The sequence below is a fragment of the Strix aluco genome, chromosome 4 (genome assembly GCF_031877795.1).
Source record: "Strix aluco isolate bStrAlu1 chromosome 4, bStrAlu1.hap1, whole genome shotgun sequence".
Lineage (NCBI taxonomy): Eukaryota > Metazoa > Chordata > Aves > Strigiformes > Strigidae > Strix > Strix aluco.
Window position 1 is genome coordinate 14,774,533 of NC_133934.1, and position 15,166 is coordinate 14,789,698.

Here is a 15,166-nt window from a genome sequence, read left to right on the forward strand (position 1 = left end):
AAAGAGAATTAGCAAAAAAAGTGTATTTGTCAGGCAGCTGGAGTATAGATTAAGAATAGTTTAGGTATGGTCTCCAGGCTAAATAAGGTAAAAGCCATGGACCAGCAGGTCAAAAGCAAGATACATACTGGGAACCAAAGCACAGAATTGGAAATTTGTACAAAATCTCAGAACTTTAATGCAAATTGTGGTTACCAGATAATCTCTGGGTTGAGTTCAGACACAGTGAATTTGAGAAATCCCAAGTTCTGAAGGCAGCTATTTTCAATGAAAATACATTGAATTGAAGATGGTACCATTTGATCAGAGAGAAGCAAATTTAATGCCTATAATTAAGTTAGCAAAGGGAAACTGATAATGGCATCAGTGGGACCTGACCCAGAAGTAGTCCAGGATTCAGAAAAGATTTAGGGGGAAAAGATAAATAGAAAGGAAGATACAATTTGCTATCTTACTAAAAATGGGCTGTGCCCAACCAACTTGATGCTTTAAGAAGATTTGCTTTTCCATTGTTAAGATGACCTGGTGTCTGATGGTAAAGTGTCTGATAAAGTGCTGATGGGAAGTCTAGAGGAGATTAGTAGAGGAAAATATTAACAAGATGAATAAGCAGAAGCAATGCTTCTGTGTTTAAAAAAGTGTTGGGCTGAAGAGAGATTAATAGTGGAATTGCTTTTTGCATTCCCCAAAATAAGAGTAGTACTAAACAAGATGAGTTTTAAAATCAGTCCTGGAGTAAGATGGATTGGTAAAATTTACTGATGAGGGGATGATGAGGAAGGAGAGGGAGGAGCATGATATGTTACAGCAAGTGCTGAATGACTCTGGGGTCTGGAGTTGTGGGGAGAAGAAAGAAATTCAGCAGTAGAATAAGTATTTAGAGACCAAACCAAAGAATAAGCTTGACACAAATCAATGAAAATGGTGGAAGGTATTTCCAGGTGAGTTACAAAGTAAACTGAGTGAATGTCCTTCTAGTCATCTCCATTGGATGAATACAAACTGGAGCACATGCAAAGGAAAGTTATGGGTTAGGCAACTTCAGAACTATCTTGTGAGAAGAAACTAAAAGCTTGGGGTTGTTTCTCTGGGGCTACAGAAGTTAGCGGGGGATGGGATTATTGATGCATGCAGGGAAGTAGAGCTTTTAAGGGAAAGGACTGTTTTGAAGCAAGAACAGATAGTTGGTAATCAGTAAACCTGGAAATTTGACAGTTCTTATTCATAAGAGCGGCAGGATTCTAATAAAGACATTCAGTTGGAATAGGGAAATTCTTTATTACCTTTAGGCTGGAGCTTGATTATTTAGTAAAGAGTATATGGTGTGCCTCTAACCCCGAATAATTGCAGGTTGATGACCCTGGAGATATCTTCAAGATTTATATTTGTATGAGCAGGAATATTTTGTGTCTGCAGAAAGTTAAGCATTGTACAAAAAAAACCCCACAACACCCTATTTTTTGGATAGAATTCACATTCCCTTTAATGCTAGTGAGACCTTCTTTTTTGTAAAAATTGTTTAATTTTGTTGATATGGTAATGAAAAATTGAATTTAAAACTATGCCAGTAGTACATGGTAAGAAGTGGCAAAAGTGAAATAGCAGCAGTGCAGGATCGCAGAAGATGCTGTTATAATTTGAGGGAGAGTAGAACAAGAAGTCTCACTTCTGATGCAAATCTTGGGAACTAAGAGCTTGATGCGAGTATGGGCATAATGGTGTCATTCTAAATTCATGAAAATAGCTTTACAAATGAAGGAGAGGCAAAGTGGGGTCAGTGCAATTCAAACACATGATGACAATTTTAGCCTAAATAGAATGCTCTTTGTGACTAGATGAATTAATTACTGTAAGACAGTGTTCTTACTTGTCATTCTGATTCTTTCTGCTTGTTAATCACTCCTAAATTGTAGCTATTGCAGTAATATTAAGATTTATTACTTATAAAATTTTGCTAATCTATTTTCTAGTTTAGTGTTTGTTCACATATTGATGTAAATGGTTTGAAATGTGTTTCTTATTTTACATTTCTACACTTTGTCCTCTAGTATGTACTTTCTGCCTATTAAGTATTATTGTTCTACTGAAACACTGTATGACTGTTTTAAATGTTTACTTTCATAGTCAGGCTTAATTTACCTATTCAGCAAATTTCATGAGATACAAAGTCTGAGCTGAAAAAGAGATTACTATACAAAAAATAAGTTCCAGTGTCAATGAGAAGGAACATCTGTAGAATGGTTTAGCTTAGTCTTTGTGCCTCATTGATCTTGTAGTGATTTCAGAATTTCCCTTCTTACTGCTATGAAGGTGCTAGCACACTTTAGGAAACTTCAGATCTACTGGAGGTATTAACAGAACTCAGTCTGCTATGAATGGGATGAAATTTCCTGTGCTGTTAATAACACGGAAAACTTTAAATATGAAAACTGGGAAAATTCTTATTCAATATGATGAGTTGTAGTAAGAAAGAAACAGAGCAAATAATAATAGGGAAATGTATGTGTATTTATTTGCACAAGGAAACACTTACTTTTAGTTGTACAAATCACTGCGGTCTTAAATAGATTTTTTTTTTTTTTCCCCCTCTTTTTTCAAAGAGCTGCTGACCTTTTGAAAAAAATAATTGGGAGAATTAATCTTCTATTTATCCAAACTATTCTGTGTTCTTTCTCTGTGGGTTTTTTTGTTTGTTTAATTACAGGGAACATTTGCATGAAAATAGGATTTTAAGACTTGAACAGCTTCTGATGCTTTTTCCCAGATACATGGAGTAAACTGCAGTTATTGTATTTGTAAACTAAAACAACTATTGTTTTGTAGAATTCCTTGCATGCTTTTTTTATACTGAATTATTAATGAATATTTGAGAATATGCTTTAGAAAGGTTCACCTGCCTCCCCATTGAAAATATATAGTACTAATGTGTATAATTCCAGTGCCCTCCTCCCCTTCCCCCCATCATGTCTCCTTCAGGACCTGCCAAGGAAGTCATATTGGTGGTCATCTCATTTCTGTGGCAAATTAAAGTAGATTTCTGTAGTTCCTCCATTCTCTAATCTTATGCAACAACAAATGTTTTAAGGCAAACTAAAGTTTGCAACAGTTCTTTTGGATTTTTAGGAGTTTTGTCATCTTTTCAAAGAATCTTTGTAAAGACTTTTAATAAAGGAAATCAAGTGGCTTTATAGTAAAATGTATCAACAGTGAAGTGGAAATCCAAAAATAGAAATTTGATAGGGATGTATGTGCTGGCAAAATGTACTAATGATTATCAGATGATAGAGTTACCACTTTAGAATGGGTACAAACTGGTCACTCTATTATGGCAAAACCAGAAAGGAGAGGCAGCACCTTGCTCTACAAGTTCTAACAACTGAACTTTTGAATATTTATACCATATTGCATCAGTAAAATGTTTAAAACTTTCTTGTGTCATCTTCTAAAAGGAATTTATTTTCTATAATGTACATTAGATTCTGGATTGCCAGCTTAGATAATGTTTTGTGTTGTTATTATCATGTTTAATATCTTTAATGTTTAACATTGTATTTATATGTATTGTTTAGTAGTGTTTAGTGTTTATGCTTTTTGGATAGAAGACATGTATTTACTACTCTTCTCTGAGTTGTACTTTCATACAACAGATGTCTTTTAGATTATTTTTATGTATTGGCTGCTTGCAAAATGTGAAAATTCTAATATAAAAGAGTAAACTTTTATGGTTCTATTTAATTACAGAATAAATAATTTTACAGATTCATGTTTGAAGTGTTGGAATACTGAGTTTTAAACATAGGAGTAATCAGTTATTTGAAATTTAATTGTGATTTCTATTCATTTAGATTTCTCATATTGGAAAGCTGAAAGATTTTCTTCTACAACACAGAAAGGATTACATTAATGCTTACAGGTAAGTGTGCATTGTGTTTAAATATATTTATTTTCAGTTTATAAAGTGAACCACTTAAAAATCTATAGGCATAATGACTAAAACCAAAATGTAGATTGCTTATTAACGGGCTTACTGTAAGCTACTTAAGATGAATAATAGTGCTGTCACAAGAAGAAAATGGTCCTGAATAAGATGAGAGTCAAAATTTGAAGATTTCTGGCTCTTAGGAGTGAGTTCTGAACCAAAACAACCTGGCAGTCTGAGTCAAACACCTTTTAAAGACCTGCAGAGCAGGTTTCTGAAGTGGTTCTTGAGACAATAGAATATTAGAATCAATGATCCAGGTTTTCCTTCACTAGACCTAAGTATACAGTCAGTAGCATCAGCAGGTGTTGGAGGAGAATGATGCAAACTCTTCTGACTCTGGAATGTGAATTCCAGATGAAGGACACTATTGAGAACATGGTGTGAGGGGACAGCAGCACAGGATTTGCTTTTCTGTGACAAAAACTCTAGATTTCAGTTCTGGTAGTTGTTATTGTATGGAGGAAACTTTTATTCTCTTCAGCTATTAGGAAGCACTCAAAACTGCTGTTTTTGGAGGGGGAGTTATATCCAAATAAAACAGTGTAGGTAAGGTTTCCCTTTTAAAGGATCTTCTGAAACTTCAGTTTCCTGTGTTGTATTTCTCCAGTCCCTCAACATAACTGCTGTATTGCATGGGGTGAGTCAGCCCGGTCTGCATGCCGATTCTGCAACAACCCTGACTAAAGCTAAGCTGTTGTTGCAATCAAGGTAGAGAATATGCAGTTTTAAAGTCATCTTGGGTTGAAGATACTGAGTCCCAAGTCAGTTTAATACCCTTCTCCAGAAGGCTTCGCAGATACCAAATAGAAGCATTATCCAGACAGATACACACCCCCCAGGAGAAGACAGGAACAGATGAGTCATCTGCTATTCCTTAGGCTTGGTCCGTATTGGAGGAACAGTCTTTCTGAGAAAAAACTTCTAGACCTGAAAGGTTCTGTCACAGTAATAGCAATACTGTACAATCAGTGGTATCAAAATGTGTGCCTAAGTAAGTTGCTAGAAGACTTCTGGCACCTTTTCTGTCTCCCTGAGATTTTAAAAGCAGTATTTTGTTTCAGAAATTAAACAAAAAAAAAAAAGATTTTGGCATGTTTTGTAAGTGTAAGGCTGTGAGAGCTGTTCAGAGTCAGTGCAGGTGAAAATGAAGCTCAGGGGTGTGGGTGTCAATTCTGCGTGCAGAATGTACGAGCAACTGCTTTTCCAAGCAGCAAGCAGAAGTAGCATACAGCTATGTGTTATGACTAGCTCTCTGCTTTTCAGTTCCTGTTGGAATAGGTCATGAACAACACTAGGTGGAGCTACCAATTTAATACTGAAATAACCGTTCTTATTGTATGAAAGCTTCACATGAATGCATAGGCTGACAAACTGCAAATAACTGCAGTAAGAGAAAACAGTCAGTAGTGGTTAAATTTTGGGTACTATTTGTATTTTATTAACAGTAGTGTGCATAAAATTGAAGTGATAAGAGGAGTAAAAATTTGTCCAAGCTCTTCTGGTTTCTATAAGTTTTTAATGTTTTTTTTGTAAAGTCTCTTTTAACAAATTATCGTGGTAATTCTGATTTTTCACCCCCCTATACCTCGGGTATTAACAAAGGAGAGGGGAAAAGGAAGTGTAATTTCCTTTATTAAACCACAAAATAATCCCCCAAATCTCATCTGTAATTGCAGTTCATCCTGTCCTTAATGGTCAAACTTAAAATAGATGGTACTGTCAAATTCCATACTTGATTGCTTATGCTGTTCTACTTTGTGGATGCAAAGAGGATCATAGCATCCATGCTGTCAGTCATACAGTCTTGGCAAATGCCTCGCTCATTCAAGACAGCAGTTTTAATAACTTTACAATGCTTAAGCCATGGGGAAAATCTTTAAAGAATTTAATACTAAAAGGCTGTCCTGGAATTTATGTAGGGGGTTTAATTTTGTTCATGAAATTTGACTATGTATTTTGTCAGTCCTGCTATTTGTTTTTTCAACTACAGCATGATGTGTTGGTGAAATTCCTTTGGCTTTTGCATTACCAAGTTGAATTATTGTATACCTTTTAAAACTTCATCATCATGTGTTACATCAAGGTTTTTGATTGCCTCTTTAACCTTACTTTTGCAGACTATAAATTCTTTAAAAATAGAGGCTTTATTTTTGACATATATAAAATACCCTGCTACAGAGGGAGTGTCTTTTAATTCTTTTTTAGAGGGAGAGTTTTAGCAATGAGAGACACAACTGGAAGGAGGGTTAATTGAAACTAAGGCCCTGACCCATTTTATCAAACTTTAAATATTTAACTGAAATACCTAAATTGAGTCCAAAAAGCTCAAGAATTAATAATTGCTTATTCACCTTCTTGATTTGACTGCTAGCTATAAAACATGTGAATGGTAAAACTCATGAAACTAGTGATGCAGTGATCTAAGCTTGTTTACTTACAGGCCATTTCACCTTTATCCTCTCCTGTTTATCAGGATTTATTTGCTTTCTCTTACACCTTAGTTATCACTCTATGTGATAAGGAACTTTTCTGTTTTGTCGTCTTGCCTGTTTTATCCAGTCTACTGTGATTCTCTCCTCTGGGTAGAACTTCTGAGAACTTTAGCAGTACCAGAGATGTGGTATCATCTTCCACTGACAGCATGAGTTACGATGGGAAGAAACTTGAAACTGTCCTGTTACAAGACTGATTTACAGAGAGGCGCATATAGATGCTCCTCCTTTAAACTTTTCTCCAAATGTATGGTTATTTCTTGTAATTTGGCTTAAAAATCGGGGGTTGTATTAGCAATAATAGTGAAAACTTGGTCTTCCTCTACAACGCACATTTTAAGGAAAAGTAGTAAATAATGAAAACACTGAATGAATAGCAAAGACTGTGAGTGACTCGTGTTATTACTGATTACAGCTACTAAGGGAAGGACCAATGACTTTATATGTACCATTGCTTTTATTTAACGTTAGAGCCTTGTCTTAAAGAACAATAATTATTTTCTTGCTGGCTTCATATACACATTTCAAACCTAATGAAGCCCTTTGGGTGTCATACTCACAATCAGTGAACACCTTCAATGGCAGTGTATTTTATAAGAAACATGTAGCTAAATCATGGGACATTGCATCATCACTGTTCCTGCTAATAGTAGCTGTGTCTGAGCTGTCACTTGTGATTGTTGTGAACTACAGTCTCTCTCCAAGAATCTTTGGAAAGAAGTGAAACTCAGCAGTCAAGAAATGCTTTAAGACATCTGTCCTGGTTTCATCCGGGATAGAGTTAATTTTCTTCCTAGTAGTTGGTATAGCTTTGTGTGTTGGATTTAGTATGAGAATAATGTTGATAGCACACTGATGTTTTTAGTTATTGCTAGGTGGTGTTTATACTAAGTCAGGATTTTTTCAGCTTCTCATACCCTGCCAGCAAGAAGGCTGGAGGGGCACAAGAAGTTGGGAGGGAACACAACCAGGACAGCTGACCCAGACTGGCCAAAGAAATATTCCATACCATATGACATCATGCCCAGTATATAACCTGGGGAGGGTTGGCTGGGAGGGGTGGATTGCTGCTCAGGGACTGGCTGCACATCAATCGGTGGGTGGCGAGTGATTGCATTGTGCATCACTTGTCTTTCTTGGGTTTTATTTCACTCTTTTTGTTATCTTCCTTTTCATTACTATTAGTAGTAGTAGTATATTTTAATTTTTATTTCAGTTATTAAACTGTTTTTATCTCAACCCACGAGTTTTACTTGTTTTCAATTTTCTCCATCCCACCAGGGAGAGGTGGGGGGAGAGGTGAGCAAGCAGCTGCATGGTGCTTAGTTGCTGACTGGGGTTAAACAACAACAACATCTCAGAGTATTTAAAAATTAATTAGTTTCTGTTGGAAAATGCTCTGACAATACTTAAAACCAGCAATGGTAAACAGTATCTGGGTATTTGTTCATATCTGATTTATGTTTTATCCCAAGGACTTCCTTACCAGCTTTTTCAAGTAGGCTTGTTAAGCTTCATAGTGATGTTTAAAAAGCACATGTGGGGTGTAGTCCTTGAGGCAGTGTATAAGAAAAATAACCAAGGACTTTTCCTTAAAACAGAACTGGTTAACTTTTTTTCACTTTACTAGATAATCACAAAATTAATTTTCAATTGATGAGTAAATATGGTAAACACTAGACATGTGTATGTTAGAAAATTATCCCTGCTAAATTGTGATCTTTAAGGACTTCCCCAGCAATGTTGCATTTGGCTAATGCATATCTTTAATGAGTTGGTGATGAACAATACCTTAAAAAATAAAACCAAACACCACAAAACCAACAAAAAAAGACCCTTCCTGACTCTGTAAAGTCTGAATATCTGATTCTTCTCTCTTATGTGATATGCTGATGAGCCTTTATTGACTTTAGTGGAATAATTTCTAATTTATGTTGCCATAACAGAAAAATGAACAGTACTTTTCCTTTTCTCAGTTCTGTAGAGAATTAGCTGTAAGGGTAGGTGGCTATTTCTTTCATTTCCCTTCGGTCATAAACTGTTTCCAGCAAAACAAGTTGATCACTATTCCTGGAAAGAAGGCAGGGACTCTTGGTCCTGAAGATGTTAACAAGATGTGGGTGCTCTTTTATTTTTGCTTATTAAGCAAACTGTGATCATTCTTTTCAGATAAGGATTGTTACTTACCTTCCTATTTTTCATGTGTGACTGCTATACATTCTATATATTCTTCCTCTCAGTCCATTTGCTAGAATGCATTCCTACACAGCTTTCTACACTGTGCTGTGTGAGATCCTGTCTTCAGTCTTTGGTGAATTCTCTGATGTGTTGTCTGTGAACAAGTTGGGCCTTTGCTTTTCATCGTTGGCTCCTTCATGTTTTTGATGATTGAACCACCAAGACAGTTTGTACGTTTGTGTTAAGTATAGTTCAAGGAACTAGCTGTAGTGCCCTAACACTTGGGAATTTGAAATAGTCCTCTTGGGGTTCCTCCACAGCCTCTAGCTTCTCTGAAGAATCTTTCAGTTTTAGACAATTTAAAGACCAGTAGTTATTCCTATGCTTTAATCAGACATTGGAAAGGAACTGAGAGAATTATGGATTTTGATGAGAAACCACCTCATACTTATAAAGAAAGTCTTTGAGAGAAGAGCCTTCCTTTTGGGATTATTAGATATCTAATTTATTGTCTTTTGCAACTACAGAGATATTTTTGTAGTTCATCAGCATAGCATAGATTGGTTCTGAGTAGAAATTATGCCTTTTCCATGAGAAAGGCTGGATGGGTAGCTTCTGATGTGTCTTTATTACATGCTTCTGTGGTCGTCCTGTGCAGTTAAGTGTTTGAACATTTCATATGTTATTGCAAATAATATACTTTGAAAAAATTCGTTAACAAATTCTCTTTCTGTCTTAAAAAATAATGTTGGGGCCCAGTAATTATGCCTCTTGCCCTAGCATTTATTTACCTAGTAAAGCTGAAAAAAAAAAAAAAAGCAGCAACAAATCAGTTACATGTTTGCCACCTAATAGAAAACTCTGTTTTGTGGAGACTGTTCCCTTGGCTTAACCAATAAAAGAAAAGTAGCAGCCATTAAAGGACTAAAAATAGTGTCCTACTGGCGCCTGTACAATGCCAGACTGCTTTATTCTCTTGACTTAATTGTATTTTTACAAGAAGCAAGGTTTTGTTCATTATACTAAGGTAGTAAAACATGTAGGTGATCTATAAGGACTTTCTTCATGGAGGAGTGTATAGTATTTTCCTGGTCTCTGGGGAATTATTTTCAAATTATTTATCTTTTTTTTTTTTGGTTGTACCAAATTCATATATCACATTTTAGAAATAGTAATTCTTTGTAGCAGCATTATGGAATTTCTCAGCAATATTTTACAAAACTGAAAATACTAATTCAGGTATGCCTGTACTGCCTGTTCTGGTAGCTGAAGTTTCCCCATAGACTTTAAAAAAAAAAAAGTTTTAAATACATTCCCGTGGAATGTTTTGTCATTTGAGTAGACAAGTTTTTACCTTGGATTTATGTCAGATAGCATTTGGATAAAAAAGGCAGTAAATTAAAATGCACAAAACATAATAAATAATGTTTAAATTTAGTAGTTAAGTAAAAAATAATTTAAAACATATTAGATGCCCAAAGGGAAGAAGTTTAAAAATGTATGCTGTATTTACAACTAAGGTTATACATACATGTGCATATACCTACACACTTGTGTGTGTGTGTGTGTGAGCATTTATGTATATATATGTAAGGCAATATCTGCAGGTGGTAAGTTGGGCATATCTCTTCTAAAACAGTAACTATCAGTATTTTGGAACTGGTTTATTTCAGTTTATTTCTTTTCTCTCTTTTGTAATATGTTGTTGGAGGAAAATCAAGTTGTTCTGCTTGATTTGGTGTCCTCATTGAATTGGTAAGCAGAAAATATTTTGTGCACCAGCAGAAAGAGTTACTAATTCTAAAAGCTGGCGTAATGTCTCCATCAGCTCTGGTTCCTTGTGTTTTGCCAGCAAAACAGGATCATAGAAAGGATAGGCTGGAAGGAGCAGGGCTGACACATTCAAAAAGAGAACAATTAGGTCACTCTGCCACCGTGTTTTGCTTGCTTTTAAGTATTTCTTTCAGTGGAGATTCCATATTATCCTTCTGCTTTTTTCTGTTTCCTTATCCATGTTACTAGAACTTTATTTTTTCTACACTAACTTACCTTGGTTTCTCCGTAGTGTCTTTGAGATCAACAATTACAGTATATTTGGTTTTTCATATGTGTTCTCTTCGACCTTCAATTATACTTTTTCCTCTCCTTTGGACACTGTCCCAGTTGGTGTTGCAGTGAGGTGCCGAAATGAAACAAAACTTTACCTAAGGCCTTGCCCGAAGCTAAGGGTAGCAGAAAGATTGCCTTTTCTTCATAATGGATTATACTGCATTTATGCAACCCATTGTAATGATGACTTTTTATGCAACAACATGTTGTTATGTTTGGTTTATGATCCAGTATGATCTCGGATGACTTTCTGAAGAACTGTTCCAGTCAGTTGTTCACTGTTCTCTGTGGGTTCAGGTATTTGTTCCTGCTGCAACAAAGCCTCTGACCATTCCTTACTCAAATTCTTCATGTGATGTCTCCAAGTTGGCCATATTGTTTTGCATTGAAGTCTTGTTCTCTTGATACAGTTTTAATTCACTTACAGAATCACAGAATCATCTAGGTTGGAAAGGACCTTGAAGATCATCTAGTTCAACTGTTAACCTAGCACTGACAGTTCCCAACTACACCATATCCCTCAGTGCTATGTCGACCCTACTCTTAAACACCTCCAGGGATGGGGACTCCACCACCTCCCTGGGCAGCCCATTCCAACGCCTAACAACCCGTTCTGGAAAGAAATACTTCCTAATATCTAGTCTGAACCTTCCCTGGCACAACTTAAGGCCATTCCCTCTTGTCCTATCACTTGTTACTTGGTTAAAGAGACTCATCCCCAGCTCTCTGCAACCTCCTTTCAGGTAGTTGTAGAGGGTGATGAGGTCTCCCCTCAGCCTCCTCTTCTCCAGACTAAACAACCCCAGTTCCCTCAGCCGCTCCTCGTACGACATGTGCTCCAGACCCTGCACCAGCTTCGTTGCCCTTCTCTGGACACGCTCAAGTAATTCAATGTCCTTTTTGTAGTGAGGGGCCCAAAACTGAACACAGGAATCGAGGTGCGGCCTCACCAGTGCCAAGTACAGGGGTAAGATCCCTTCCCTGTCCCTGCTGGCCACGCTATTTCTGATACAAGCCAGGATGCCATTGGCCTTCTTGGCCACCTGGGCACACTGCGGGCTCATGTTCAGCCGGCTGTCAATCAACACCCCCAGGTCCATCTCTGACTGGCAGCTCTCCAGCCACTCCTCCCCAAGCCTGTAGCGCTGCTGGGGGTTGTTGTGGCCCAAGTGCAGCACCCGGCATTTGGCCTTATTGAAGCTCATGCAGTTGGCCTTAGCCCATCGCTCCAGCCTGTCCAGGTCTCTCTGCAGAGCCTCCCTACCCTCGAGCTGATCAACACTCCCACCCAATTTGGTGTTGTCTGCAAACTTACTCTTTATGCCTCTGCAAATTTACTAAGTGTATACTCCATTCTGCTGTCTGAGTTGTTAATGAAAGTATTAAACAGCATCAGATTCAGGACAAAACCCTCTGGAACACAATGCAGTGTGTCCTTCTGTTTTGGTATATAACTACTCCAAGTTCAGCTTTTCAAACAGTTTCACATCCATATGGTGCTTGTTTCTCCTAACTCACTTATTTGCTGGTAGCTTACAAGAATGTCATGTGAGATGGTAACAAAAGCCCCACTAAAGAGAAGCTAAATAGCAATGATTGCATTTCATCCATTCATAAGACCTGTTGCTGCATCCCAGAAGTAAATTACACTGCATATGACTTATTCTTGATACATCTTGACTACTGGTTATCTTTCTGTTCTTTCTGAAGCACTTAAAAATTGTTTGATTATTTGTTCTGATATTTTCCTAGGCTGAGTGGTCTATAACTTCTTTGCTTTTTTTCTTTTCCTTAACCTTATTTTTTAAAGGTAGTTGCTATATTTCATCTTTTCATTGAGCTAGCACTCATTTATTCTCCCCTAGTTCTTGGCAGTGAGGATATATCCTTTCATTTGATCCATTTCCTATTTCATTCCAGGGCCTAGTCTCTTGGTTTTGCACGCTATATGGATATGTGTACACCCTGGGCTTTTTTGGAAGTCAGTTAGTTCCCTTCAAGAGCACACCTTTGGCACACAGATAGAAGGGATATATACATCATCAAGTTTACCTTCAGCATTATCCCAGGAGGCACTGCACCTTCAGGTACACTCATGCCATGACCCAGTTTGCATAACACACTCATATACTCATTCAGTCAGCATCCTGTTATTAATATATTGTCTGACGCTTGTTATTAATGGTGAAAGCATCAACAAATAATTATGTTGGGTTTTTTGTTAATGATGGAAGTACTAAATTGGGCCCAGATGATTTAGAAGCAGTAAGCTAAAGGGAATAGAACTGCAGCTTACAAGTGACCTTAGTGATGAAAGTTAATGCAAAAAAAACCCAAACCAACAAAACAATAAACATCTAGAACTATTCATACTCTGCATATAATTTTATTTCTCTACTGAGTAACAAGCCAACACCATATTCTTAGGTGTTTCTCTTGGTAATACTTGCAGAGCAATCTCTTGTTATCTTTGTCATCCCTTGCCAGTTGTGTCTCATCCTGCACTTGACCCTTTTCTGATTGTGTCCCTCCGTGCTGTGTTCCTTTAGACTTGTCAGTAGCAATCAGACCTAATTTGCACTCCCTGTATTCTGCTTTTTGCATTTGAGCTCGGTGAAGAGCTCATGAAGTAGCTAAGCTGATCTCTTACTGCATTGCCTATTTTTCCCTTTCATCAAGGGCAGAATTGCAAATTATCATAATGTAATTTCTATTTGAGAACTACTAGTTCACCTAAACTTGGTTCCTTTTTAGATTTCCCTTTTCTATACAATTTAACCTACTAATTTTTCTAGCCTATGGAAGCCTGCTTATTTGATGGCCACTGTCTTTATTTTGCTCTTCACACACCTTCTTAAAAATCAGAGGTAACCCAACTTGCCTTCCAGTCCAAGTTTCTCGTGAGTCTTTCTCCTATTGATTAGGATAAAATTCTACAAGATTTTTTTTTTTTTCTCCCTTTTTCCCTTTTCGATCTGCATAAGTTAGCAAGTGTATGTCTTGGCTAATTCTTCTTATTGCTTCTGAAAAACCTGGTTTGTTTAACCTTTCTTGATTTAGTGATGTATCAGTCCATTGCTGTGATATTGACACTACGCTTCTGAGCAAGTATTTGTGTCTCTGACATACAGGACACTGCTGGATTTTTTTGTTTGTTTGGTTGGTTGTGTTTTGTTTGGGTTTTTTTGTGGTTTTGTTTTTCCTTGGCCTGTTCTTTTAAAATGAATGATTCTTTTTATGGTAGGGCTAGAGGATGATGATTAGATGTTTTTTCAGTATAATCTGCATGTGCAGATTTACTGGGGAGTGCAATGGGGACTTCAGTATCTTGTTAGTACTAGTGGATGCCATATGTGTTTTGATGTAATGGGATGTGATTGTATGGCTCCATTCTTGCCTTCCCAAGGAGTTTGGGTTTCAGGTATCCTTGCCTCCGAGTGGCTTGACCAGCTCTTGTTCAAAAGTGCTGGTACCAGACACCACGTAAGCCGTAAGCAGTTATAAAAGGAAGAGTATTCTATTTCTTGTTTACTGGATTAAGCTGTATCTTACTACCTTTGAAGCTGTGAAACTCCTATTTAAGAATTTGATCTACCGTATTTTTGTATCAACAACTATGAAAAGTAACTGAACAACTTGTTTCCCAATGTTAAAGCTGTTACAGTTATCCTCAGTGTACCGCTCTATTACTATGAGTTACATTGTTAGTAAAAAAGAAAGCATGCCTGAGGCAGGTTTTTCCATATGTATTTCTAAATTTGACTTAAAACAAAATTCTGGTTTACATTTTGTAATCTTTATTTTACCCTGTAATGTTAAAAAGTACCCTGCCCAGTTTTGTGGTATTTGCAGAGTTCTATGCTTTGCGTGCACGAGAACCCAGACATATAAACTGTATACTCTGTTCAATAGTAGACCAGTCAGAACTTATTATTGTAATCTGAAATAGAAGAGTGGAGATTTTTTTTCTTCATCAAGGGGCCATCGTGAAGCTGGTACTCCATCCTCATTTTCCATCTGAATCTGTGTGCCTTGACATGCTGAAGTAACTCTCTAGGCAGGACTTGGTGAATGATGTTATGCATTTTATCCCATACCAGATGATCTTAATGGTCCCCTTCTGTCTGGGCTTGTGCAGAGATGGATGTAGGAATGGATTTTTCTGGCTTTACACATGCTGAGAACTTGCTTATGTCACAGACTAATAATAAAAAGCCCCATCTATATAAGCTTGGAAAGGGAATGGGGAAGAGGTCTGTCCTAATATATTTAACAATATGAGTTATCTTACATTGCGTATGTAACTATCAATATGTCATCTTAACCAGGCTGTGGAAAGCCTCTCCATCAGAGGTCTCTAAAATCAGACAATTTCAAATCTTTCATCATTCAGAAGCTGTTTTCT

The 15,166-nt window shown here is 37.0% G+C and overlaps 1 protein-coding gene across 2 annotated transcripts in view; it reads left to right on the forward strand.

Annotated features, from left to right (window-relative positions):
* STX18 (syntaxin 18) overlaps positions 1-15,166 on the forward strand; it is a 70,867-nt gene that overhangs the window by 33,169 nt on the left and 22,532 nt on the right. For both annotated transcript variants that reach the window (XM_074822112.1, XM_074822113.1), the window contains one exon: positions 3,846-3,913. In XM_074822112.1, the coding sequence (XP_074678213.1) occupies positions 3,846-3,913 (68 nt within the window). The remainder of the gene's footprint in view (positions 1-3,845; positions 3,914-15,166) is intronic.